The following is a 23,312-nucleotide window of genomic DNA, read 5'->3' on the forward strand; positions in this document are numbered from 1 at the left end:
CAGTATCCAGGGGCTGTGCTAATCAAGTCGAGGGGAGGGGAGAGGTGCTCTTTCTCATTACGTAATGCTGGCTTAAGCCTATTTTATTCATCCCTGTTGAGTGTGTGATCTTCTCTCGGTCCAAGCGATTAGCTGCTCAAGTGCACCTTTTCCTCGTTTCTCATTTTGTGCGCCCTGATCGTTGAAGATGTAAAACAAACGTGTCTCTGTTTGCGTGGCTCTTTTTGAAGCTGCTCTGTTAGTTTGGTTTAGGTTGGTTAACAGGGTATTTAGCCTTAAAATTGACCTGCATTATGGTTGATTGTGGCGCATTGTCACTCATCTGAAACATCTATTGAAAGGCAATTATTGACTTTTAGCCAAGAACAAACAGTTGCATGGAGTATTCAGGCTTTTATTGTTGGATGTAAGTAGTCATAAATGTGGTTGCTAGCGTGACCGGGAACACCTGGATGCACACCTTGGAGCCCATAAGGCTGCAGTACAACGTCCTTTTTTATGTTGTTTTGTATCATATCTTTATCATTTACAGCTGACTTCTTCACCCTGACTTATGTCCTTTAAGCTGTTCCTGTGGCAGTTTCCTTCCAAGAACAAGAGGGCACCATGAATGAGAGTGTCCACAGGGAATTGTATTTGTATGTGCAGGCAGCCAGCCATGAAATGACAGGATGATACCAAGTCTTTAAACTCTTTGCAGCAACAGCAGGTGTGGTACATACTCAGCTCTGTGTGGTACCACTTCCATTTCTTTCTCACTTTTCTTTTTAACCTTGTCTTTCTTCTGCGCAGCATCTAACCGTTCACAAGCTAATGTGAGAAGATGGGGATGACCTTAAAAGCATTTACAACCACCTTTTTAATTAAGTCTCACAGAGTTAACCATGGGGGCAGCTTGTTAAAAATGTGACAGTGATTAATGGTTTGTTACATTCTCACTGAAGTTCCTCATTACAGCTCCTACATACACCCCTGAGAGGTGATATTTTTATTGTGAAATAAGAAGAGTTTGTTCCACTCAAGCATTTTGCTTCTCACAGGACGACAACAAAAGACCTAGTCAGAAAAATTATTGTCATGGGTCCAAAATATTTATTGAGGGCTAACTTCTTCCTTCTCTGCTCCACAGATGTCGGGTCAGTTGAGGGCCTGGCGTACCACCGTGGTTGGGATACGCTCTACTGGACCAGTTACACAACTTCCACCATCACTCGCCACACTGTGGACCAAAGCCGCTCTGTGGCATATAACCGCAACACTGTGGTCACTATGTCTGGAGAAGACCACCCCAGAGCATTTGTGCTGGACGAGTGTCAGGAGTGAGTCATTAATATAGAAACTTGGTGTTCTGGACTGTATCAGGGCCCAGTTCCAATAGATTTTTTCTTTTTTTCCTTCTCTTGAACAGCAAATTTATTTTAGTTCAGTCGACCATAACATTGGTACAAAAACATTTTGGGAGCTCCGACTGCACATTGTTATGCATATCCTGTGTCTGTTCCCTCTACAGTCTCATGTTCTGGACCAACTGGAACGAGCAGGCTCCCAGCATCATGAGGGCCTCTCTGAATGGAGCCAATGTGCTCGTGATCATTGGCAGTGACATTAAAACTCCCAACGGCCTGGCCATAGATCACCGTGCTGAGAAACTGTACTTCTCTGATGCCACACTGGACAAGATTGAACGCTGCGAGTATGATGGGAGCAGCCGTTACGTAAGACATCTCCTCAGTTTGTCCTGCTCATAAAGACCGCATCAAGGCGTTGACTTGTGTGAAGTGATGCCTAACGTTTTCTGCTTTAGGTCTTGTTAAAGAACGAACCGGTCCATCCATTCGGCTTGGCTGTGTATGGGGACTACATCTTCTGGACTGACTGGGTGAGAAGGGCTGTCCTCAGAGCTGATAAATACACAGGAGGAGACATGAAAGTGCTGCGTGCTGACATCCCTCAACAGCCAATGGGCATCATTGCTGTGGCTAATGACACTAACAGCTGTAAGTATTATTCACTGGGTTCACTGTGAAGTTCCATAATGTCATTTGCCATGTTCTACGGTCAGTCTGAAATATCTCAAGTATTTGACAGATTTCCATGAGATTTGGCCAGGATATCCATGTTAGGCTCATGTTGAACTGTAATCACCTTAGTGATCTCCTGACTTTTCCTCTAGTGCCACCATCAGGTCAATGTTTCAGTTCTTCCATTACTTTAATGTATAGCGAATACCATTGTCATAACTCTCAGCTGTGCTTTGTGTTGGTCTCTGATTGGCACATGTTAGCATGCTAACGTGCTAAACTAAGATTATGAACAAGGTTGTCATTATGCCTGCTGAGCGCGGATATCTAAGCATTGTCAGTGTGAACATGTTTCCATGCTGGTGTTAGCATTTCACAGATGCAGGATAAAAATTCTCTACAAAGAAACCACACATTATGACCCTAAGTAACCCTCCCATGTTACACATTCCTCAGGTGAGTTTTCTCCTTGCCGAACAAATAATGGAGGTTGCCAAGACCTGTGTCTGCCCACATCTGATGGACGGGTCAACTGCAGTTGCCGTGGAGACAGACAACTTTTGGAAGACAACACTTGCTCTTGTATGAGAGAGAAACTCTTGGACCATTTTAAGATAAGAATTTTTGAACGCATCCTGGTGATTTGCAGGTTGAATGTTGCTGAATTTCAAATGTTTGTACCTCTCCAGCCCTGAATATGTCATGTGGAAGTGTGGATGACTTTGAGTGCGGAAACGGCGACTGTATCAACTACAGCCTGACCTGTGACGGTATGGCCCACTGCAAGGACAAGTCTGATGAGAAGCAGTCCTATTGTGGTGAGTATTTTAGTTAGAGAACAACAATAATAATAATTAATAGTTGATAGTCTTGCTTAAAGCAATATAGAATAAGAGCACAAATAATGTAAATTATCATTCATGAGCAGACTGAGGGCTATGTGCACTATAGGTTTCAAGAAAATTGCTACTAGGGAAAGAAGTATAAGTTTTGAGCTAGGAGGAAATGTAGAGTGAAATTTAGCATTTGTGATTATTATGTAGCACAGTTTATCATTTTCTCTCAGAAAATAGTGAATTGGTAGATTCGTCCATATGTATAATATGCAAAAAAGGACTCTAACTCTAATCAACTGCTGTTCCTTTACAGCCAATCGAATCTGTAAGAAAGGCTACAGACGCTGCATGAATGGTCGCTGTATCGGCCACCAGTTCTGGTGTGATGGCACAGATGACTGCGGTGATCACTCAGATGAGCTACCCTGCAACAGTAAGTCATTCCATTTTATGGCTTTCAACTGATTGAAAAATCATTAGTTTAATGGATACACAAACAGAAACCATGTTTGCATGGCATCAGATCTGGCCTATCTGTAACTGTTCTGTCCACACAATGCTGCCGCGTTTTTGCTTACCCAATCAAACTGCCTGATCTGCAGATAATGACCCCTTAACTCCATAAAATCAACAAGAGAAATTTCTTCTTAAGCTTTTGTTGACCGAATTGAATGATTTCTCATTGTTATGCTTTAACATAATAATGAAATTCACTAATGAGGAGGTTGCATTTGCTTGCGAGTGTATGTTTAAATCTCCTGTGCATCCTGCAGTGACCCTATGCAAACCAGGAGAGTTCCAATGCAAAGATGGCAGCTGTATCTCCAACTACAGCCGCTGTGACCAGGTGGTCAACTGTGAGGATGCCAGTGATGAAATGAACTGCCGTAAGTAACCATAACGGTTTCAGATTATTTAAAGTGAAAGCTGTCTCAACAAGAAAGACATTCTCATGGGAATGTGAGCTGAATGGATTAGTTGATTTTTCTTAAAGTCTTAAAGTTAGTGTATAAAAGCTTTTTCTATACTCAGAACCCACCGACTGCTCCCGTTTCTTCCGCCTGGGAGTCAAAGGAGCGTCCTTCCAGAGCTGCGAGAAAACTACCCTGTGTTATCTGTCCTCATGGGTGTGTGATGGCAACAATGACTGTGGAGACTTTTCAGATGAGAGAAACTGCCCAGGTTTGGTGCTGCAATTCCCTTCTAAAATGCTTTTGGTATTTCTGAAATTGTCAGAGTTTCTACATTATGTTTTTTCTGTTGTGCTGCAGATAAAAAGAAGCTTAAATGTCCAGTCAACTTCTTCGCTTGCCCCAGTGGTCGCTGTATTCCTATGAGCTGGACCTGCGATAAGGAGAATGACTGTGAGAATGGAGCTGATGAAACACATTGTGGTGAGTCTGTTATGAAGATTTCCTCTTATATCCTTATTTTTTCTTGAAAACATCAAGCATAACAGAAAACCCATACTGTTTTTCTTTAGGCTTCCCACTGCACAGGGAAAAACATGACCTATAATTAGGGCAAATTAAATAATTTCTCTAAAATACTGAGCTCTTGTTGCCATCTTTTGCAGACAAATTTTGTACATCCACCCAGTTTGAATGTGGGAACCATCGCTGCATCTCCTCCCACTGGGTGTGTGATGGCTCTGATGACTGCGGTGATGGTTCTGATGAGGACCAGAAATGCAGTAAGTGACAAATTACTTGCTCTCACCAAGGCGAAAGTCATTTTTCCCACACCCACTGGGGGCATTTGACTGCATACGTGAGATTTCCTGATGTTATGCCATCATGTAACTTTCACATAATGTTGTCCCAGAATCCAAGACCTGCAGTCCTGAGGCTTTCCAGTGTCCTGGCTCCCACATGTGTGTGCCTCAACGTTGGAAGTGTGATGGAGACAAGGACTGTCCCGATGGAGCTGATGAGAGTGTCAAGGCTGGCTGCAGTGAGTAGGACAGTTACGAAACAATCCCACAGAAAATTTGTCCACTTTGAGCTGTGATTGGAGAAATAAAAACCCAGAAACACGTCAACACAGTTCCATGTCCATTAACCGCAGTGTGTTCTTTTCCACTTCTAGTGTACACCAACAGCACTTGTGATGTGGAGAATGAGTTCATGTGCCAGAACAGACAGTGTATCCCCAAGCACTTTGTGTGTGACCATGACATCGACTGCTCCGATGGCTCGGATGAATCCCCAGAATGTGGTGAGTGTTTGTCATCCTGGAAGAGAAATACAGGAAGACTTTAAAATAGAGAATGTGATTTATGATTATTTTTGTTGCGCTACCACGTTGAGTTTAATGATAAATGTTGCATGTGGTGTAGAATACCCAACATGCGGTCCAGATGAGTTCCGCTGTGCCAACGGCCGCTGCCTCAACCAGAAGAAATGGGAGTGTGACGGAGAGTTTGACTGTCAGGATCGCTCTGATGAAGCTCCCAAGAACCCTCGCTGCACAGACTCCGGTATGGCTCATATTCACCATTTCTCCACTTTTAACTTTTACTCTTTATTATCTTTTTAACTCTTTATTCCTCCTCCAACTTCATATGAGAAACTTGTATCCTGATTCAAAGTGACATTAATGTAACATGCCATTTATCTATGATTTCAGAGAGGACTTGTAATGAGTCTGCCTTCATGTGCCGTAGTGGCAAGTGCTTGAATGAGACGCTGCTGTGCGACCGCAATGATGACTGCGGTGACGGCTCTGATGAGCTCAACTGCTTCATCAACGAGTGTCTCAACAGTAAGATGAGTGGCTGCTCGCAACTCTGTGATGATCTCAAGATTGGCTTCAAGGTAAGCCGTCTAACTAATTAAAGTAAATGAAATTACTTCATGAACTCACTAACTTTAATTGACCAGGAAAAATTAAATGTCATGCAGTTACCTCACAGACAAATGGGGTGTATGCAATTGATGGTAAGTTAGGAGGAATGAAAAAAGTTGGGAAACACTCATTTCAGGTGGTTATGTAAGACAAAAACATGTTTGGCTCTCTTTCTTGAAAGTAAGTGGCCAGTCTTAGAACAGCTCAAACTGAATGTGAACTCTCGTGTGTGTGGTATGGAGGCTGTGGTCTCAGCTTCATTTAAAAATAATAAAGATGGATTTGTACATCAGAAGATTTCTACTGGTAATGAATGTTTATCATGCCACTTATTTTACAAACGTACTGAATGTCAGATTGTATTCTACCCTTAAACTCTATTGTAAGACAAGTTTGTACAAATTAAATTTGTAACTATCTGTGCAATTTATTTGACAGCAGCAACTAGATTTCATGTCACATGGGAACTGGGTAAAAATTAGGCTTTTGATTACAGGAAAAAAAACCAAAAACATTTATGATATTGACTGACAGAACTTTTGTGATGGTTAGTGATAGGTTCTTGTCATTGGTAGAGCTGAGAAGTGCCAGAGCCCACAGACTGGGATTTTGACATTTTCCCTGTGCTCTTGGCCCCTTCAGTGCAGGTGCCATCCTGGTTTCCAGCTTAAGAGGGATGGGAAGACATGTGTGGATATAGATGAGTGCACGACCACCTACCCTTGTTCTCAGCGCTGTATCAACACACATGGTAGCTTCCACTGTCTCTGCGTGGATGGCTTTGAGCTCAGCCCCAATGACCCCACCATCTGCAAGTCCACATCAGGTGAGGCATGTTTGTGTTTTGCATGCTGCTGGTTGCTCATGGCCCATTCAGGTTTGAAGCAATGTTTTCTGTCTTGTATCTGTGTGTAGAAGAGGAGCCCTACCTTATCTTTGCTAACCGGTACTACTTGAGAAAACTCAATCTGGATGGATCCAACTACACTCTTATAAAACAGGTGAGACATACTGGCTTTCAGTTTGACCTGCTGAAATGCAACAAGATGAAGATGTTATTTTTAGTTCTCCGTACACCTGTTAATGCTGTACTTACCTCTGTTTCAGGGTCTGAATAATGCGGTAGCATTGGACTTCCACTATGCAGAGCAGATGATCTACTGGACGGATGTGACCACTCAGGGCAGCATGATCCGACGCATGCATATGAATGGCAGTAACATGGAGGTCAGTGAAGAAATCAACTGCCCAATTAACTAATTGGAAATTTGGACAGCCAACACATCAACACATAGTATTTCCTTTTTTATACACGTTTTATGGGTGTCTGACTGGAAGCTTATTTAACATTGTTTAAAATCTGACCTGGCAGGTTTTGCACCGGACCTCATTGAGTAACCCAGATGGTTTGGCAGTGGATTGGGTTGGCGGGAACTTGTACTGGTGTGACAAAGGCCGGGACACCATCGAGGTGTCAAAACTCAACGGGGCCTACCGGACTGTGTTGGTCAACAATGGCCTGAGGGAACCTCGTGCTGTGGCTGTGGATGTGCGCTATGGGTGAGAGCTTTTGTATTTCACAGGCTATAAACACTCATCTGGTTTAACTGCTGAGTTTTACTTGTAATTAACATAAGTGCAAGATTCACTTTACTGTAACTGTAACACTGTCTTTATCCTCTGCTGGTTAGGTACCTGTATTGGTCTGACTGGGGTGATAATCCTCATATTGGAAGAATTGGCATGGATGGTACCAACAGAAGTGTCATCGTAGAGGACAAGATCACATGGCCCAATGGATTAACCTTGGACTTCATCAATGACCGTATATACTGGGCTGATGCCAGAGAGGACTACATTGAGTTTGCCAGCCTGGATGGCACCAACAGACACACAGGTAACAGACCAGCACACACTCAGACAGATACCTTTTCTTTTCTTTTTCAACTTATTTGTCACACTATGGAATTCCAGTTGCATATATTGGTCTAAATATTGGTTTGTAGAAATATAATGTATAATTAATGTATTCTCATTGTATTTTTGTGTCTTAAAAATAGATTGTTTGAGACATACCTAGTAGCTAGCTCACAAGTAGAAAGTACAATTAAAATTAAAAGTTGGTGGAGGCAGGAAGCTGTCCGTTGCACACATAGTTGCCACTTATGCTTTCTTGGGAGCCTCCAAGAAGGTGGGTGAGAAGATTTTCCAGCCTAGCTGACAACCATCTTAGGCCAGAGACCCAGGGGATGGAAACCCTGAATAAGGAAGATTGTTCTGTTCAGAGGGGCCTCTAGCATGTGTGACGTCTGTGCAGCACTCAGTTGTTTAGTAAGCTTGTTACAATAGCTGATATTGTCAGCCAACCACGCGTGCAGAGGCATTCTGGAGTGCAGGGAGGCGTTTGTTTTGAAATTTCTCACATTTGTTATGTTCTGCACAGTGCATATGGTTAGCTGCAGCATCCCATGATGGCTTGGATAAAGAATGAACTTAATGTAAAATTGTGGGTCTGTGGGAGCATTGTGTTATGAGTGCCCTTCAAGTTTTGAGCCAGTGTTTCATCCAACACGAAAACCACTCAAATGGAAGCCTGTGGAAGAAAAAAAGTTCCTTTTTTATCTGATATTATATGTCATAATGGCACATCTGAAAGTCTTGTATTACCTTGTTAGACCACCTGTAGTTTGTCCAGGGAGGTATTCACCCATCCTTTGATACACACATACTCAAACCAAACACTAGTGTGGCCTTGTGTGTGTTTGCAGAACAAGACTTGGCCTGTTTGAATACAGATAAGAATTGACTGAAGGGAGCTTTGTGCTAATCTAATATTACAGTTTAACCTGATGATGTGAAACTAGTCATTTTACTCACTTGTTAAAATCCATGCAGAAATCATGGTCCTCTAATGACAGGGTGTTTTGAACCTGTGTGTGCCAATTCGCACATTTGATGTATTTGGATCTCTGCATTTTACACAAGAGAAACTTATGGTGTGTTTCTATAATGTACCAGTCGTGAAGTATATGGAAGCAGAAAAAGAGAAAGTAGTGTAAAGCCTAATGACTCATGGAACCCATTACATAACGCACAGATAGCATTTTTAAGATAAAACACATTAACAAGTCAGAACAAGTACTTATGGATCAGAGTGGGAAATCTTCAATATGGCAGATTTACTGTACATGAGTATTCATTCAGTTATTTTCTCATGAACACTGTGGTTGAATATCTGTCTGCTGCTTTCCAGTTCTCAACCAGGACATCCCCCACATCTTTGCCATGACTCTGTTTGAAGAGTACATCTACTGGACAGACTGGGAGACAAAGTCCATCAACAGAGCTCATAAAACTCTGGGTACCAACAAGACCACCCTTATCAGCACCCTGCATCGGCCCATGGACATCCACATTTATCATCCCTATCGCCAGCCAGAGGGTAAGAGGACACATTGTGCTAAGAAACATGTAGAAATGATGGCATAAAAAAACGTTTGGCAGTTTGATAGAAAACAGTTGGTAACATATCAATCACCGTCAACATAACTGTACTCTTTCCCAGTGCTCAACCACCCGTGCCAGACGAACAACGGCGGCTGCAGTAACCTCTGCCTCCTCTCTCCTGGGGGAGGCTACAAGTGTGCCTGTCCCACCAATTTCTACCTGGCCAATGATCAGCGCACCTGCATGTCCAACTGTACCGCCAGCCAGGTAAAAAGAGGCTGTGCAAACATCCACATCAATGTGATTGTGACCAAATGACTACATTTGATAAGTGGATATTCACCTCTCCATGGCTCTCTGTGCCTTGTTTGATGAACTGCTTAATGCCTGATGATTGTGTATTGACAGCTGGCTAGCTGCCTAGTGCTACAGTAGGTAACTCCTAGTTTTGCCAGTGGCACTGAAGCAGAGGAGCTCTGATGTTACACCCTGTATATCTGTCTGTCTGTGTGTGATTTTATTTGTGTATCTGTCTGTCTGTTACAACACTGATTAATTGATGGATTCCTCTCATTCTGCTATAGTTTGTGTGCAAGAATGACAAGTGCATTCCCTTCTGGTGGAAATGTGACACAGAGGACGACTGCGGTGACCGGTCAGATGAGCCAGCAGACTGCCGTGAGTGTTTGAGAAAGATAATCACAAAGTGTATCACTTTCCTGTGACATACAGTACATGCATGTGATTTTAATAAGCAAGTTCAGCGTCATCTTGACAGATTGTGACTCTTCTTTGTTTTTTTTTGTCTTTGACAGCTGAGTTCAAATGCAGGCCGGGGCAGTTTCAGTGTGGCACAGGCATCTGCACTAACCCTGCCTACATCTGTGATGGAGACAACGACTGCCAGGACAACTCGGACGAGGCCAACTGTGGTATGTCTGTCTTTTTAGTGTATTTCATCCCCAAATAATTATCTGACAAATTCGATAATCACTGTCACCTGTTTCTTGGTTGTTACTTGATAGCATCAAATCTGTTGTTTCTGTGTAGATATTCATGTTTGCCTGCCCAGCCAGTTTAAATGCTCCCACCCAAGCCGCTGCATTCCTGGCATCTTTCGCTGTAATGGCCAGGACAACTGCGGAGAAGGAGAGGATGAGAAGGACTGCCGTGAGTAGAACTTTTTTTTTTCAGTTATATCCTGTATTGGACAGTTACAGCTCTGATATGCTGTTCTTTGACCCTGATGCTTCATTTCAGACAGTTAATATAAATCTGTTATTCCCTCCCATAGCTGAGGTCACGTGTGCACCCACTCAGTTCCAGTGTGCCATCACCAAACGCTGCATACCTCGTGTCTGGGTGTGTGACCGCGACAATGACTGTGTGGACGGATCTGATGAGCCTGCCAACTGCAGTAAGACTCCTGCTTCATTTTGCTTTTTTTTTTTTTTGTGAGTCATCCTAATCGGATCTCAAATGTAACCATTCCCAAATATCTTCCTCTCCAGCCCAGATGACTTGTGGTGTGGATGAGTTCCGCTGTAAAGACTCTGGACGCTGCATCCCCGCTCGCTGGAAGTGTGACGGCGAAGACGACTGTGGCGATGCGTCAGATGAGCCCAAAGAGGAGTGCGGTAAGAATATCCTCTCGTGTTAGATTTAGTTGTTTTTACTTTGATGTTATTGATGGTCACATATTTTTTGTGATTTGAACAGCTGAGAGGACGTGTGAGCCTTACCAGTTCAGATGTAAGAACAACCGCTGTGTGCCGGGCCGCTGGCAGTGTGACTACGACAATGACTGCGGAGACAACTCAGATGAAGACAAGTGTAGTAGGTGTCGCTTTAAGCTTGGAGACAACACCTTTATACTGTATACTGTTAACATGCTGTCTCAACCTCGTTGACACTCACTCATACCCATGTCTAGTCCACTGGTAACACACTCACAACTTTAACTTGTTAATTGTGCATGCCAAGCCACTTCTACAGTTCTAACATCCATTTCTGATGCATCTCGCCTCATCTGATGTTCATTTCATTTCATACTGTCCTGTTGGCATGAGCCAGAGGTAAGTTACTCCACCTTCACTTGTGAACAACTCATATCTTGTCACTTCTCTGCCGTATTCCCCTCTCTCATGTTGAGAGCTGTGATCCCCACCCGCCTGTGAGAGTTTGCAAGCCGAGCTCTGTATAGATTCATTTTATAACATTGTTGTACTGTTTCCCCTTTGCCACTAGATGCCGCTGCATGAGACTTATTTTTGCTACTAATATAACACATGCAAACGTTTCTCATTAGATTGGTTATATTATAAATACTTTAAAGTAACACTGAAACTTCTTGCTCCTTTCATTCTCTCACATTACTTCCTGCAGTCTTCTTCTGTGGTTGTTGTTCTGTTCTTGTCCTGTGCTTTGTGCTTAAAGTTGAAATGGCTATAGCCCACCATTAACAGTGTTTGCCGGTGTTGTAACAGATCCTCATCTTTCTTCTCTTGCAGTGCCTCGACAGTGTTCCGAGAGTGAATTTGCCTGCACGAATGGCCGTTGTATTGCTGGGAGATGGAAGTGCGATGGCGACCATGACTGTGCTGATGGATCTGATGAGGTGCAGAAATTTCTGTCTGTGCTTTAAATAATGTTTTGTGTTAATCTGGAAACAAAGTTAGCTGTGTGTGTTTAGCAATAACATGTATGTGTAAAAGCTGATCCCCTGATATTTCTTCAGCATGGCTGTGATCTGAAGTGTGACAACGACCAGTTCCAGTGTAAGAACGGACACTGTATCCCCATCCGCTGGAGGTGTGATGCCGACCCTGACTGTATGGATGGCAGTGATGAGGAGAACTGTGGCAGTGCTGGTAAGTTTATGTTTGTGTATGTATATACTGAATGTTATTATCTTTTTGGTTTTGTTTAGACATAACAGAAATGTGACTATGAATGGTCTCATGATTGCCCAATTGTGCCAAAATACCTAAACATAAAATGCTTTGAAAAGATGCATCAGGTTTAAGAAGGGTAGTGAGAATCTTTCCCTGTTTGTCCCTGGTTTTCCAGCTGGGCGTCACTGCCCTGTGGATGAGTTTCAGTGCAACAACACTTTATGTAAACCTCTTGCATGGAAGTGTGACGGGGAGGACGACTGCGGAGACAACTCTGACGAGAATCCTGAAGAGTGCAGTGAGTGCAGTCCTTTGGACCACACACATGTTGAATGTCTGTCAATCCTCATCTCTTGTCCTGACCTATTTTTTTGTTCCTCTGCCCTTTTTTTCCCTCTTGTCTTCTTTCTCTGCTCTTAGGGAAGTTCCAGTGTCCTCCCACCAGAGCTTTCCGTTGCCAAAACGACCGGGTGTGTCTGCAAGTGTCAAAGAGGTGCGACGGTGTCAATAACTGCGGTGACAACTCGGATGAACTGAATTGCCGTAAGTTTTGGAGTGGTTCAAACCACTGGAAAATCCTGTCCTTCTTCAACTGTGAATAAGGAGATTGCTGACCCGTGTGTGTGTTTGTGTGTGATGTTTTGTGTCTACAGAGGGCACTCCAGCTGTTCCCACATGTGAGAAGGATGAGTTCCTGTGTTCCAATGGCAGATGCATCAGCTCCACTCTGCGCTGTAACTTCTTTAATGACTGTGAGGACTATGGCTCTGACGAGATCAACTGCAAGACAGGTGCCTCATGTCAAAGCCGATCTCTGTATATTACAGCTAATCACAGATCTGAGGTTCCAGCTGACAAGCGTCAGCCGAGTCACAAATTTCCACTGACTTTGAATTGTTCCTTTTTAGACACCAAACTAAATGACTGCAGGAGTAACAGGACTCAGTGTGGTGATGGAGACGAGGCCCACTGTGTCACTAATGGCACAGACTCCTTCTGCTCCTGCAAGCCAGGCTTCCAGAAGACAGGCCACCACACCTGTGGAGGTACACGTGCACAAGATGCTGCACCCGTCATCACAACTTTGCTCATGTGTTCACGAACTAAGGAGCTGGGCTGTAATATTTTTTTTTCTCTTTTTTTCAGATAAAAATGAGTGTCAGCAGTTTGGAGTGTGCTCCCACATCTGCAACAACACCAAAGGCTCCTTCAAATGCAGCTGCCACAAGTACTTCACCAGGATCAATGACACCTGCAAGGCTGACAGTGAGGACCAGAACTGCAACCCCTTTAAACACATTTACTATATGTTTTTAAACTCTCATAAGAATTGTGATTGTAATAATTTTGATTTCAAAGGTCATCCTTTGTCTCTTTTCCTTCCAGATTTGAACAGCAGTAGACAGATTCTCTACATAGCTGATGACAATGAAATCCGCAGCCTGGACCCTGGTATCCCCAACTGGCGCTATGAACAGACCTTCCAGGGCGACGCCAGCGTGCGTATTGATGCGATGGACCTGCATGTCAAGACCAACCGCATCTTCTGGACCAACTGGCACACAGGCCGCATCTCGTCCTATGAACTTCCTGGACCGTCCACATCATCAGCCTCCTCCAACTCTCATCGCAACCGACGGCAGAGTGAAGGCCGAATCACCAACCTGCAGGTAAGGCCTGTTAAATGTGTGGAACCACGAACTTTACATCATGCTATTACACACACACACACAACACACAAACACCAACACATAAACAAATGCCTCTCCGTTCGTATCCAGATCAAAGAGCTGAAGATGCCTCGTGGTATAGCAGTGGACTGGGTGGCTGGTAACCTGTACTGGACCGACTCTGGACGAGATGTTATCGAAGTGGCTCAGATGTCTGGCCAGCACTGCAAGACCCTCATTTCTGGCATGATTGACGAGCCTTATGCCATTGTAGTGGATCCACAGAGAGGGTAAAAAAAGAGTGCTGAGCTCTTTGATGGTAGCCTCAGGGCTACAATCATATATAATATATAGTTTCTGTCATGGCTTTTTGTGACTGTGTGCTCCATCTCTGTATTGCCTCTCAGCACCATGTATTGGGCAGACTGGGGGAACCATCCTAAAATTGAGACAGCTGCCATGGACGGTACTCTAAGACAAACTCTAGTTCATGAGAACATCCAGTGGCCCACAGGTAAGAGCTGCATTCGCATTGTATGATCTGTCTTAACCCTGATTTGTCCAAGCACAGTGAAACCTGCATGTTCTTTTTCAGCAGCTGCCTGCACCTCATTCACAGTTAGACAGCTTCACATCCTGCAGAATCCCTGCCTTTTATTTTTATTTATTTTCTTTATCTGCTTTCTGTCTCTACAGGTTTAGCTGTGGACTACTTCAACGAGCGTCTTTACTGGGCGGATGCTAAACTCTCAGTTATTGGCAGTGTTCGTCTCGATGGTTCTGATCCTGTCATTTCTGTCTCCGGCATCAAAAACAGTTGAGTTCTTTCTACATTTAGAATAAAACTACATAAAGCAGGAAAGTCCAGAAAACATTGTCACTTTGTCTGTAGATTTTTTTTTTCAACAGATTATTCTTTTTGTTCTCATTTCCAGACTTGCTTCATCCATTCAGCATAGATATCTTTGAAGACTACATATATGGGGTTACCTATGTCAACAACATTGTCTTCCGCGTCAACAAGTTTGGCAAGGGCCCCATGGAGAATCTCACCACAGGCATCAACCACGCTACTGACATAGTCCTTTACCACCGTTACAAGCAGCCAGAGAGTGAGTGCTTTGCATCATGAAAGTCATAAGATGCATATATAAGTTTTATACAAATAAATGTATGCGTTGATCATTCGTAACCGTTTGGCTCAGTTTCACTTATTTGCATGTCTCGTCTCCCTCTGCACCAGTGACCAACCCGTGTGACAGGAAGAAGTGTGAGTGGCTGTGTCTGCTCAGTCCCAGTGGACCAGTGTGTACCTGCCCCAACAACTACATGGCAGACAACGGCACATGCGTGGAGAGACCGACCCCCACCCAATCACCATTCTGTAAGTCTGCAGACTCAGTGCACTGATGTACACATACAGATATCTGAGCAGGAGAGCAACAGACTTCACATTGGGATGCTGCATTCCAAGTGTTGGTTCATCATGGAATTCCCCTTCCACAGCTCCGCCCTCCGGGCCCTGCGATATTCAGTGTCAGAATGGCGGGAGCTGCTTCCTCAATGCCCGTCAGGTGGCCAAATGTCGTTGCCAGCCCAGCTACACGGGAGAGAGATGTGAGATCAACCAGTGCAGAGACTATTGCAAGAACGGAGGCACATGCACTGCTTCTCATACAGGTAAGAGTAAAACACACCTGCCCAGACTGCTGTGATTCACTTTCCTTAATTAGCTAATAGTTATTACCACCTAAACCACCCAATAGTAGGTCTCAGTGGTATATATTTCTGTAGAATTAAAGAAGGAGGAGTAGGAATACTCTTAGGACGTAAAAAGTTAATCAATCCAGAATGAAATCATTTGAAGATGAACCGTGTTCACTGGCAACAGTTTCACAAAGTGTTCCTGAGCTCACGCAGTGATGTCCTTCACACAGTCATGCATTTCACAAAGTGTTGAACCTCACCCCATCTTTGCCATTTGGGGATACCACTTTCATACCTGATCGTAATACTTCTTTCACGGTCTTTTGATGCCTCTGCCCCAAATGGTTTGAAATGTGTTGCTGGCTTCAAATTCAGAACAAACATACATTTACAAAAAATCAGTGAAACTGATGAAGTAAAACGTGAAATATATATATCATATTTATCAAAAAGAATTAGCAAATCATTGCTTTCTGTTTTATCTTTATTTTACACAGAAGTCGCAGCTGTTTCGGAATTGGTGATGCATTTAGAGGTTGTTAAACAGGCCTGTTAAATGTTTCCAACTAGCAAATTATAAAAAAAAGACTTAAATAGACTAATTGGATGTGAAATGCTGATTCTTTTCTGGCAAGGACTTTAGGCCACTGTTGGCAGCTGAACAAACATGTTTTATTTGTTGTGAAAATTGTTAGTACAGTTTCCACCCATCCTTTCAATGCTTGTCAAAGCTCTCATTAGTAACAGCAATGACATGTCCAAAAGGCTGCAGCAGGGGGGAGCATGAAGCAGGTGATTTCTAAATATGCCCAACTCCTAACCTAAATGTGCCAGTTCTTCGTTTATTGTTTAACCTGTGAAACAGTGTTAATGCTACATCGAAATGACAGTCTGAGTGTAAGAGATTGCGGTTTGCACTTAAATTCATATCTTAGATCTTATCTTTCTTGTGTCCCAGGTGCTCCGACCTGCAGATGTCCCAAGGGTTTCACAGGCCCCAACTGTGACCGCCACACTTGTCAGGACTACTGCCTGAATGGAGGCAACTGCTCAGTCAACGCGGGCAACCAACCAACCTGCAGTTGCCCATCAGAGTACCATGGAGACCAGTGCCAGTATAGTAAGTGGCAACGCTATCTGATGTTAGCACATTGTCTTTGAGGAGTTTTACTGTGGATGATTTAAAAACGATTTTTAGAGCAACTTTATAACCCTTCTCACACATCTTCCTTCCCGTCATCAGGTAAATGTGAAGGGTTCTGTCACAACGGTGGAACCTGCTTACAAACCTCCAATGGCACCAAACTCTGTCTGTGCACCACTCAGTACATCGGACACCAGTGTGAGCTGGACAAATGTCAGTTCTGTGGAACGGGCAGGTGTCTCACGTCATCCTCAAGTGAGGTTTCCTGCAGGTAGGTACACTGTGGGACATGAACTCTGCATGGAACTCAGATTTGTAAATATTTGTTTACGTTTACTTTGGACTGTTGGGTATCAAGTGGGCAACAGATGAGACATGGGATGGGATTGACAAGTTTGCCACATAATAAAAAATAGACGTGGACATCCAACCTTAAATTCTGAATATGTTATGATTTCGATATTATTAATTATATTTTTTTTCTCTGTGTGTTTATATGTAGCTGTCCCAATGGTCAGATCCAACCCAGCTGCTATACATGCTTGGACTACTGCTCAAATGGACAATGTTCAGTTGACACTCGCACACTGCTGCCTCAGTGCAAGTAAGATATGACACCACCAACCAATCATACGCACACTGTCATATGTCCTCTGTCTTTCAAACTCATGCACTCAGAAGACATCAGTTGCCTCCTGCATGCTGATTTAAACAAATTTAAATTTCTTTTTGATGCTTGTTTTGCCACTCAGATCTACAGTAAACACAGAGCTACTATTATATATAGTTGGTGAATCTGGAAAGAAAATCTAAAACTTCTGCTTTGTCTGTCCACTTTAATGTAAAAGTGCAGGGATGTTGTAGTATCAGATGAGTCCCATCAGCTAATCATTAACAGACTAATCTAATAAAAGGGTGTGCTGGTCTGGTAAAGGACCTTCGTGAGGTTTGTTCTTGTTTATCTTTGCTCGTGTCAGAGACCTCTTCTCGCTCTCGTACAAACAAGTGCATGCAAGCGTCCTTCATGATGGCGGACCAGAACAATTCCCAGGTTGAGTGAGGAACAATCAGATAAGGGAATTACATATCCTCTTCTACTGACAAACTTTGTAACTTTGGCTATTGTGTCCAGGTGTCCTGCAGGATGGCAGGGATACAGATGTGAAATTGAAGCAGCTTCGGTAGATTCTTCTACTTCCAGTGGAAGTAAGTCACACAGTTCAGAGAGTTTTGCTAGTAAAACGCTGACCTTGTTCCTGTTTGCTCACAATATTTGCTCTGTCGCAGGTACGGCCTCCATTGTCATCCCAGTGCTGCTGCTGCTGCTGCTGGCACTGCTGGTGGTTGGCGCCATCTTGTGGTACAAGCGCAGAATGCGTGGGTGAGTCCTGGTTTGAGAGACTTTAGATACAGACTCCCATTTTTCATCTGTTTCTCACACCTTGGCTATCTAGCGTCTCTTTCTCTCTTACCTTTTGATAACCATCTATTTCCTGTCTCCCAGGTCTCTATGGCCGGGCAAATCTCGTTCTCAGTGCTCGCGGTAACTTCTTAGGGTTGCATAATTCACCTGTTGATTTACAAATCCTGTCCCCTCCCTTACCTAATATCCAATCAGACTTATGCTTTTTGTCAGTCCATTTGTCCATTCTGTTGGTCAGTGCAGAAATCTGTTTGTTTGTCCTTGCCTGCCTTCTCCTGTTTGCCTCCCACGGGGTTTCACACCCAGAAATACAGGGACCTCTTGACTCTTATCTGAAGTAGCTTTGCTGGTGATGCGCAAACAATTGAACTGTTTTCGTCCTTCTTGCGTCTCCATACCTCCCCTTGTTTACATGTTTGAATGTTAGGCTTACACTATGTGCTTGCATAGTAAAATGCACAACTGTGCATCTATGAAAAATGTTTACATGCTTGCAAACAGCCAAGTATTTGCAATGTGAAAAGTCCAGCATTCTCCACAACAGACATGCTGCAGTATACCCTCTGGGTTTGATCAAATGGCCTTTTGTCAAAAGCACATTTGACAACCTTTAGTATATGTTGTGTTGACTGTGTTTATTGTACGTTGCTGGTGCTGCGTGAGTACCTGGTTTTGGCGTTAAATTATGATACTAATCTAGCTACTGTGAATTCAGTTTGAGGCTTCTGTCAAATCTAGTTCATGATCTTTTTTCAGCTTGAAATGGTCATTCAGTTTGTTTATCTTTGTCTGCCTGCAGGGCAAAGGGCTTCCAGCACCATCGAATGACAAATGGAGCCATGAATGTTGAGATCGGGAACCCCGCTTATAAGATCTATGAAGGAGACCCTGACGATGACGCCGGGGAGCTCCTGGATTCAGACTTTGCTTTGGACCCAGATAAGGTAAAACGGCTAAAAGCACTGTTATATAAAGGGCCTGTTCACCCAAATCACAAAATAAAAAAAAACATAACTTTTCACTTATTCCTGGTTAGCCATGCACATAGCTCCAATGAAACCTGTTCTTAGAGAGTTTGTAAACAGTAACTGGGACATTGCTTTTGGAAAGCTAAATGCTTTGTCCCCAGATTGCAGTGAGGTGGTAGCAGAAATCTCTTGAAAAACCAGCTTTGGGGTAAGCAACATAAAGGAGGAAACACAGGGAACTAAACTGAAGCTTAGTAACTTAAATAAAGAAGAAACCAAGAATTTGCCGGGGGGAGGCTCTGCTCCTGGGAAGGTTGAGAAGAGAGGTAGGTGGAGGTCTTCTGAAGTCTTGTGAGGTGCTAGTGGAGAAATTGATTGGTGATTGGACTTCCTGAAACAAAGAACCAGAACAGGCAGGCACACAATACGACATGACATACAGCATATAAAAAACTCAATCACAAACAACTAGGGCTTCTAGTCATGTCAGGGGAAAGGTTTTGTTGTGATTAATGAAGTGATGCTTTCTTAAAGCTGTAATCTGAACTGACCTTTTTAAAGCACCAAAAGCAGTAAATCCTACTTTCAGACTGAAAGAATAACTGCTTTTCTCAGACTCTTTGAATAACTATGTAATTTGCTTTGCTCCACAGCCCACCAACTTCACCAACCCAGTGTATGCCACCCTGTACATGGGCGCCCACAACAGCCGCAACTCTCTGGCCAGCACGGATGAAAAGAAGGAGCTCCTCTCCCAGGGCGATGAGGACATGAGCGACCCGCTGGCGTAGAGCTTGGCATAGACTGAACACTTCCAACACTGCCCTGCCCTGCCCAACCCAGTGCTGAGCTGACAAGCTCTCTCATCTTATGCCTTTACCAACTGAAAAGAAAAGCAACAAAAAAAAAAAAGCGAGAACACTGTATAAAATGTATAAAATGAAGGACTACTTTTTTAAGTGATTGCAGTATTATATTTTGTTCTTTGACAAAAAAAAATCCTCTGGTGACGAAAAGGAACCATTTTATAGACATTTATTCAGTTCTTCTTTTTAATTTTGCTCACCTCCTCCTCACAAGTCTCCCTCCCCTCTCACGCATATAGCCACTACCTCTGTGCAAATGTAAAAGATAAGAGATACAAATGGCAGTGGAACAATTTTAATTTTTTATTTTTGTATGAATTGTATAGGCTGAAAAAAAGAATATTGTTCCATCCTAGAAAACGTTGCCAAGTCTTTGTTGTTCATGAACGAGAGGAGTCAGTGCTCACTATGAATGCTTCCTGGATGCTGGTTCGGCTCAGTCTTTCTCATTATGTGTATATGTACGTTTGCTGCTGGAGGTCTGAAGACAGGGGGGCGGGCGGGCGTCGAGGCGCGGTGAGTAATGACAAGTTGTTATACTGCACATGTACACATGGAGGACTCTGCATCACAGACAGTGTCTGTTCTGTTGTCTCAAAGAACTACATCCAAGTGATTGTCTTTTACCTCCTTGCACAGACTAAAGTTATATATTTGCATATATATGAACCTATTAACAAAGTGTCTTGAAAATATACCCAGGAATACAAACATCAGTAACAAATAGCAGTCTGTACTTTTAAACATTTTTTTTTTAGTTCATTGTATAATTGACATACTTTGTGTCAGCAATGAATGAGTCCATGGCAGTGTGAGTGCGCTGGATGAAGATGATTGTAATAAAGTCCACATTCCAGGATGAAAGGTCTGGGATGGGTATCTGTGGCCTTGGTTTAGCCTACTGCAGGACACTCTGGACAGCAGTCGGATTTTGCTCTGAAACTGTTCTAGAAAGTTCTTTTCGGGAGTGACAGCAAGCTTCTGTGAATTTTTTCCGTCATCACTGAAAAACAACCTGCGCCGAATAATTAGCTGAGAACGGTTGCGTTTGGCTTTGGTTCCACATCTTTTGATTGTAAATGTACTTTCAGGAAAGGCCAGGGAGACCGTTTGATGGTACGTACTTCTGTGGGAGATTGAGTTTTTTCCTTTTTTTTTTTTTTTTATTGTATGTAATTACATGGACATGTAATTTAGGTTAATGCTCATTGTTAAGTGCATTCCCAGGAAGGGGACTGATAAGCTTCCTGATAAGCATTCCTTTGTTAGTTCCTTTGCCTTGCTGCTAACGCTAACCATCTGTCTGTCAAACTGGATTTTAGTCTTAAAAGTGTTGCTGTCTCACTGCTTGCCACGCTGCTTTTAATTGAGCTTATCAGCCATATCTGCCATATCACTCTGCATGGTGCTCACCCCGCCACCCATCCTGGAGGAAACACTGGCTTTGCCCATCACTTGTTAACATTTCCTCACTTTTTTTTTTTTTTTTAATTGCATCCTTCTGTTAGATTTTCACCTGACCATGTAAATTAGAATAATCATTTTTCAGTTGGAGAATTTCTTTTCATGGCAAAAAAACCACATGGATATTTGTGGTTCTGATTGTTTTGTTATGATTCTATTTCTTTTTGATATAAGAAATTAAATGGATTTTTATAGTAGAAATATGTACGGTGGCTCTGTCAGTCATTTGGAGAGATGGTGAGGAAAAGCAGTCACTTGTTAATTCTTGCTGGACTACATCAGAAATTAACATAAAGTATCCTTTTAAAAAAAAGTTAAGAAATAAAACATGGATATGTAGTAATCGCTTGTTTTGAATTTTACTTGATCGAAGAAAGACCAGCCTTTGTTTTCATACTCCTGAGATGTAATGAGACTCTTTGGCCTTGCAGTTACATAATTCATCTTATTTATTAAACAGTAAGTGTCCTCTTTCAGTCAATGGACGACATTGTGGATCATTTCCTCAAAAAGTGAATTTCTTGATTTGAATGTACATTAATACAAATGTCCACTTAAACAATAGTGTCTCATACAATGTTAGGCCAAATTAAGTAGTGTAAAGAACTCCCTTTGTGCCAATGCAAGTTTCAAAACCTGTTAGGAGAAAATGCATCATGTCTATTAAAAGGGATGGGGGGGGGCTTCAAACATTGAGACCTCAGAAACAGAAACGTCCTTCATCTATCACCACATCTATGGCAGGTTAATGTCATCCTTAAACAGCAGTCCATGGGGAATCTTCTTCATCCATTTGTCACTTCCCAAATGTCACTTAAAGTGTGACAGAAAGTGTTGTCGAAACCTATAAACATTCAGTTTTTAGAAACTACTTGGACAAGTTATGAGCTTGAAGACACTGATGCACTAAAGAGGCAAATAAAGGTCATCTTTAAAAGCATTATTCCCCTTACCTTTTGGTCACTGTATGCCTTTGAAGCTAGAAATTTCAACGGCTGCATATTGTTGACAGTATTATAAGGCTAATGTTATCGTACAAGGCAATAAAAATACAATCTTTAACAAATGAAAGATGTAAAATAAACATTATGGCTGACTCATGAGAAATAACACTGTTTACACAAAAAAGGCACTTGAGGAAGCAAGGCAGTTGAGAAATTTTGGTTTGGCTAGCTTGCCCCCCCCCCCAAAAAAAACACAGTAGAAAAGATGGTCTTTCCTCCAGGATACATGCTATTGAACTCTAAATCAATTGTCAATATTAAGTCTTGAACGTGCTGACTTGGCTTAATATCAAGAAACAGACCCCAAATGTCTTATGATAATAGCAAAGCTTCTCTGTTATTTGGAGGAAGGTTTCGCAAGTGTCTTCAAGGCCAAAATCCCAGCAGCAAAGTTGGCATCTTCAGCTTGGCTGCCTCCCAGTCTAAGTCCTGCTGCCGCTGCATTATCTGAGGAAATTAACGGCCTTGGGAATAAGATCCACATGCTGGCTGGCTCTTGTTACTTCAATCAGAGTTTTTCCTCCTGCTTCATGGTCCGTCAGTCCACCACTCACCTCACCTGTCTTGTTGTCGTCTACCAACTGGTCTGCTTCTCAATGGCAACAGAGCAGGGAAAGTCTTCTGTTTGCAGTGAGACAGGAGCGACCCATTGTGCTTCTGTAATGATGCCTGCTCACTTAAATTGGCTGTAAAGGGCCTCCATAAATAAATAAATTACCCAGGTAAAACAATGGCTCTGTCCTGTCCCTCTTTTCAGTCTTTGTGATCTGCAGCCTCAGGTTTGAGACAGACCATTGGGACACAGGGAGGAGGGTTACAATGGGGAGGGGGGTATAAGTGACGAATAAGTGGTTTAGGGTCTCTTCCAACCGCTCCGGATCAACGCGTCAGCTCGTAGGAAAGGCTGGTTTCGGAGATCTGTGAGTAGGGATGAAGAGAGGGGTGAGAGATGGGGGAGGGACACAAATGTTAGAGGACCCAGAGGTCTGCAAACTTGCTTCTCCTTACTCAACTTCTTTTC

At 42.9% G+C, this 23,312-nt stretch overlaps 2 protein-coding genes across 6 annotated transcripts in view; one reads left to right on the forward strand and one right to left on the reverse strand.

The window, feature by feature from the left end:
• LOC124062779 (low-density lipoprotein receptor-related protein 1-like) overlaps nt 1-21,492 on the forward strand; it is an 82,040-nt gene extending 60,548 nt beyond the window's left edge. Inside the window, exons 42-89 of the mRNA XM_046395732.1 lie at nt 1,130-1,319; nt 1,511-1,715; nt 1,805-1,997; nt 2,478-2,603; nt 2,711-2,839; nt 3,171-3,290; nt 3,631-3,744; nt 3,890-4,039; nt 4,129-4,251; nt 4,434-4,550; nt 4,682-4,810; nt 4,946-5,074; nt 5,196-5,336; nt 5,486-5,673; nt 6,347-6,530; nt 6,620-6,705; nt 6,812-6,931; nt 7,077-7,264; nt 7,396-7,601; nt 8,958-9,146; nt 9,270-9,418; nt 9,736-9,829; nt 9,967-10,083; nt 10,202-10,321; nt 10,446-10,568; nt 10,663-10,788; nt 10,871-10,987; nt 11,662-11,768; nt 11,889-12,021; nt 12,221-12,343; nt 12,466-12,588; nt 12,699-12,836; nt 12,954-13,091; nt 13,192-13,311; nt 13,432-13,715; nt 13,827-14,005; nt 14,123-14,229; nt 14,412-14,531; nt 14,651-14,827; nt 14,959-15,099; nt 15,222-15,395; nt 16,381-16,542; nt 16,666-16,837; nt 17,069-17,170; nt 17,699-17,772; nt 17,854-17,947; nt 18,789-18,933; nt 19,611-21,492. Coding sequence (XP_046251688.1) covers nt 1,130-1,319; nt 1,511-1,715; nt 1,805-1,997; nt 2,478-2,603; nt 2,711-2,839; nt 3,171-3,290; nt 3,631-3,744; nt 3,890-4,039; nt 4,129-4,251; nt 4,434-4,550; nt 4,682-4,810; nt 4,946-5,074; nt 5,196-5,336; nt 5,486-5,673; nt 6,347-6,530; nt 6,620-6,705; nt 6,812-6,931; nt 7,077-7,264; nt 7,396-7,601; nt 8,958-9,146; nt 9,270-9,418; nt 9,736-9,829; nt 9,967-10,083; nt 10,202-10,321; nt 10,446-10,568; nt 10,663-10,788; nt 10,871-10,987; nt 11,662-11,768; nt 11,889-12,021; nt 12,221-12,343; nt 12,466-12,588; nt 12,699-12,836; nt 12,954-13,091; nt 13,192-13,311; nt 13,432-13,715; nt 13,827-14,005; nt 14,123-14,229; nt 14,412-14,531; nt 14,651-14,827; nt 14,959-15,099; nt 15,222-15,395; nt 16,381-16,542; nt 16,666-16,837; nt 17,069-17,170; nt 17,699-17,772; nt 17,854-17,947; nt 18,789-18,933; nt 19,611-19,748 — 6,824 coding nt within the window. The 3' untranslated portion in view covers nt 19,749-21,492. The remainder of the gene's footprint in view (nt 1-1,129; nt 1,320-1,510; nt 1,716-1,804; nt 1,998-2,477; nt 2,604-2,710; nt 2,840-3,170; nt 3,291-3,630; nt 3,745-3,889; nt 4,040-4,128; nt 4,252-4,433; nt 4,551-4,681; nt 4,811-4,945; nt 5,075-5,195; nt 5,337-5,485; nt 5,674-6,346; nt 6,531-6,619; nt 6,706-6,811; nt 6,932-7,076; nt 7,265-7,395; nt 7,602-8,957; nt 9,147-9,269; nt 9,419-9,735; nt 9,830-9,966; nt 10,084-10,201; nt 10,322-10,445; nt 10,569-10,662; nt 10,789-10,870; nt 10,988-11,661; nt 11,769-11,888; nt 12,022-12,220; nt 12,344-12,465; nt 12,589-12,698; nt 12,837-12,953; nt 13,092-13,191; nt 13,312-13,431; nt 13,716-13,826; nt 14,006-14,122; nt 14,230-14,411; nt 14,532-14,650; nt 14,828-14,958; nt 15,100-15,221; nt 15,396-16,380; nt 16,543-16,665; nt 16,838-17,068; nt 17,171-17,698; nt 17,773-17,853; nt 17,948-18,788; nt 18,934-19,610) is intronic.
• Nucleotides 21,493-21,718: 226 nt separating this feature from the next.
• Nucleotides 21,719-23,312, reverse strand: part of fmnl3 (formin-like 3) — a 32,327-nt gene continuing 30,733 nt past the window's right edge. For all 5 annotated transcript variants that reach the window (XM_046395740.1, XM_046395741.1, XM_046395738.1 and 2 more), the window contains one exon: nt 21,719-23,209. In XM_046395740.1, coding sequence (XP_046251696.1) covers nt 23,145-23,209 — 65 coding nt within the window. In that variant the 3' untranslated portion in view covers nt 21,719-23,144. The remainder of the gene's footprint in view (nt 23,210-23,312) is intronic.

The sequence above is a fragment of the Scatophagus argus genome, chromosome 8, assembly GCF_020382885.2.
Source record: "Scatophagus argus isolate fScaArg1 chromosome 8, fScaArg1.pri, whole genome shotgun sequence".
Classification (NCBI taxonomy): domain Eukaryota; kingdom Metazoa; phylum Chordata; class Actinopteri; family Scatophagidae; genus Scatophagus; species Scatophagus argus.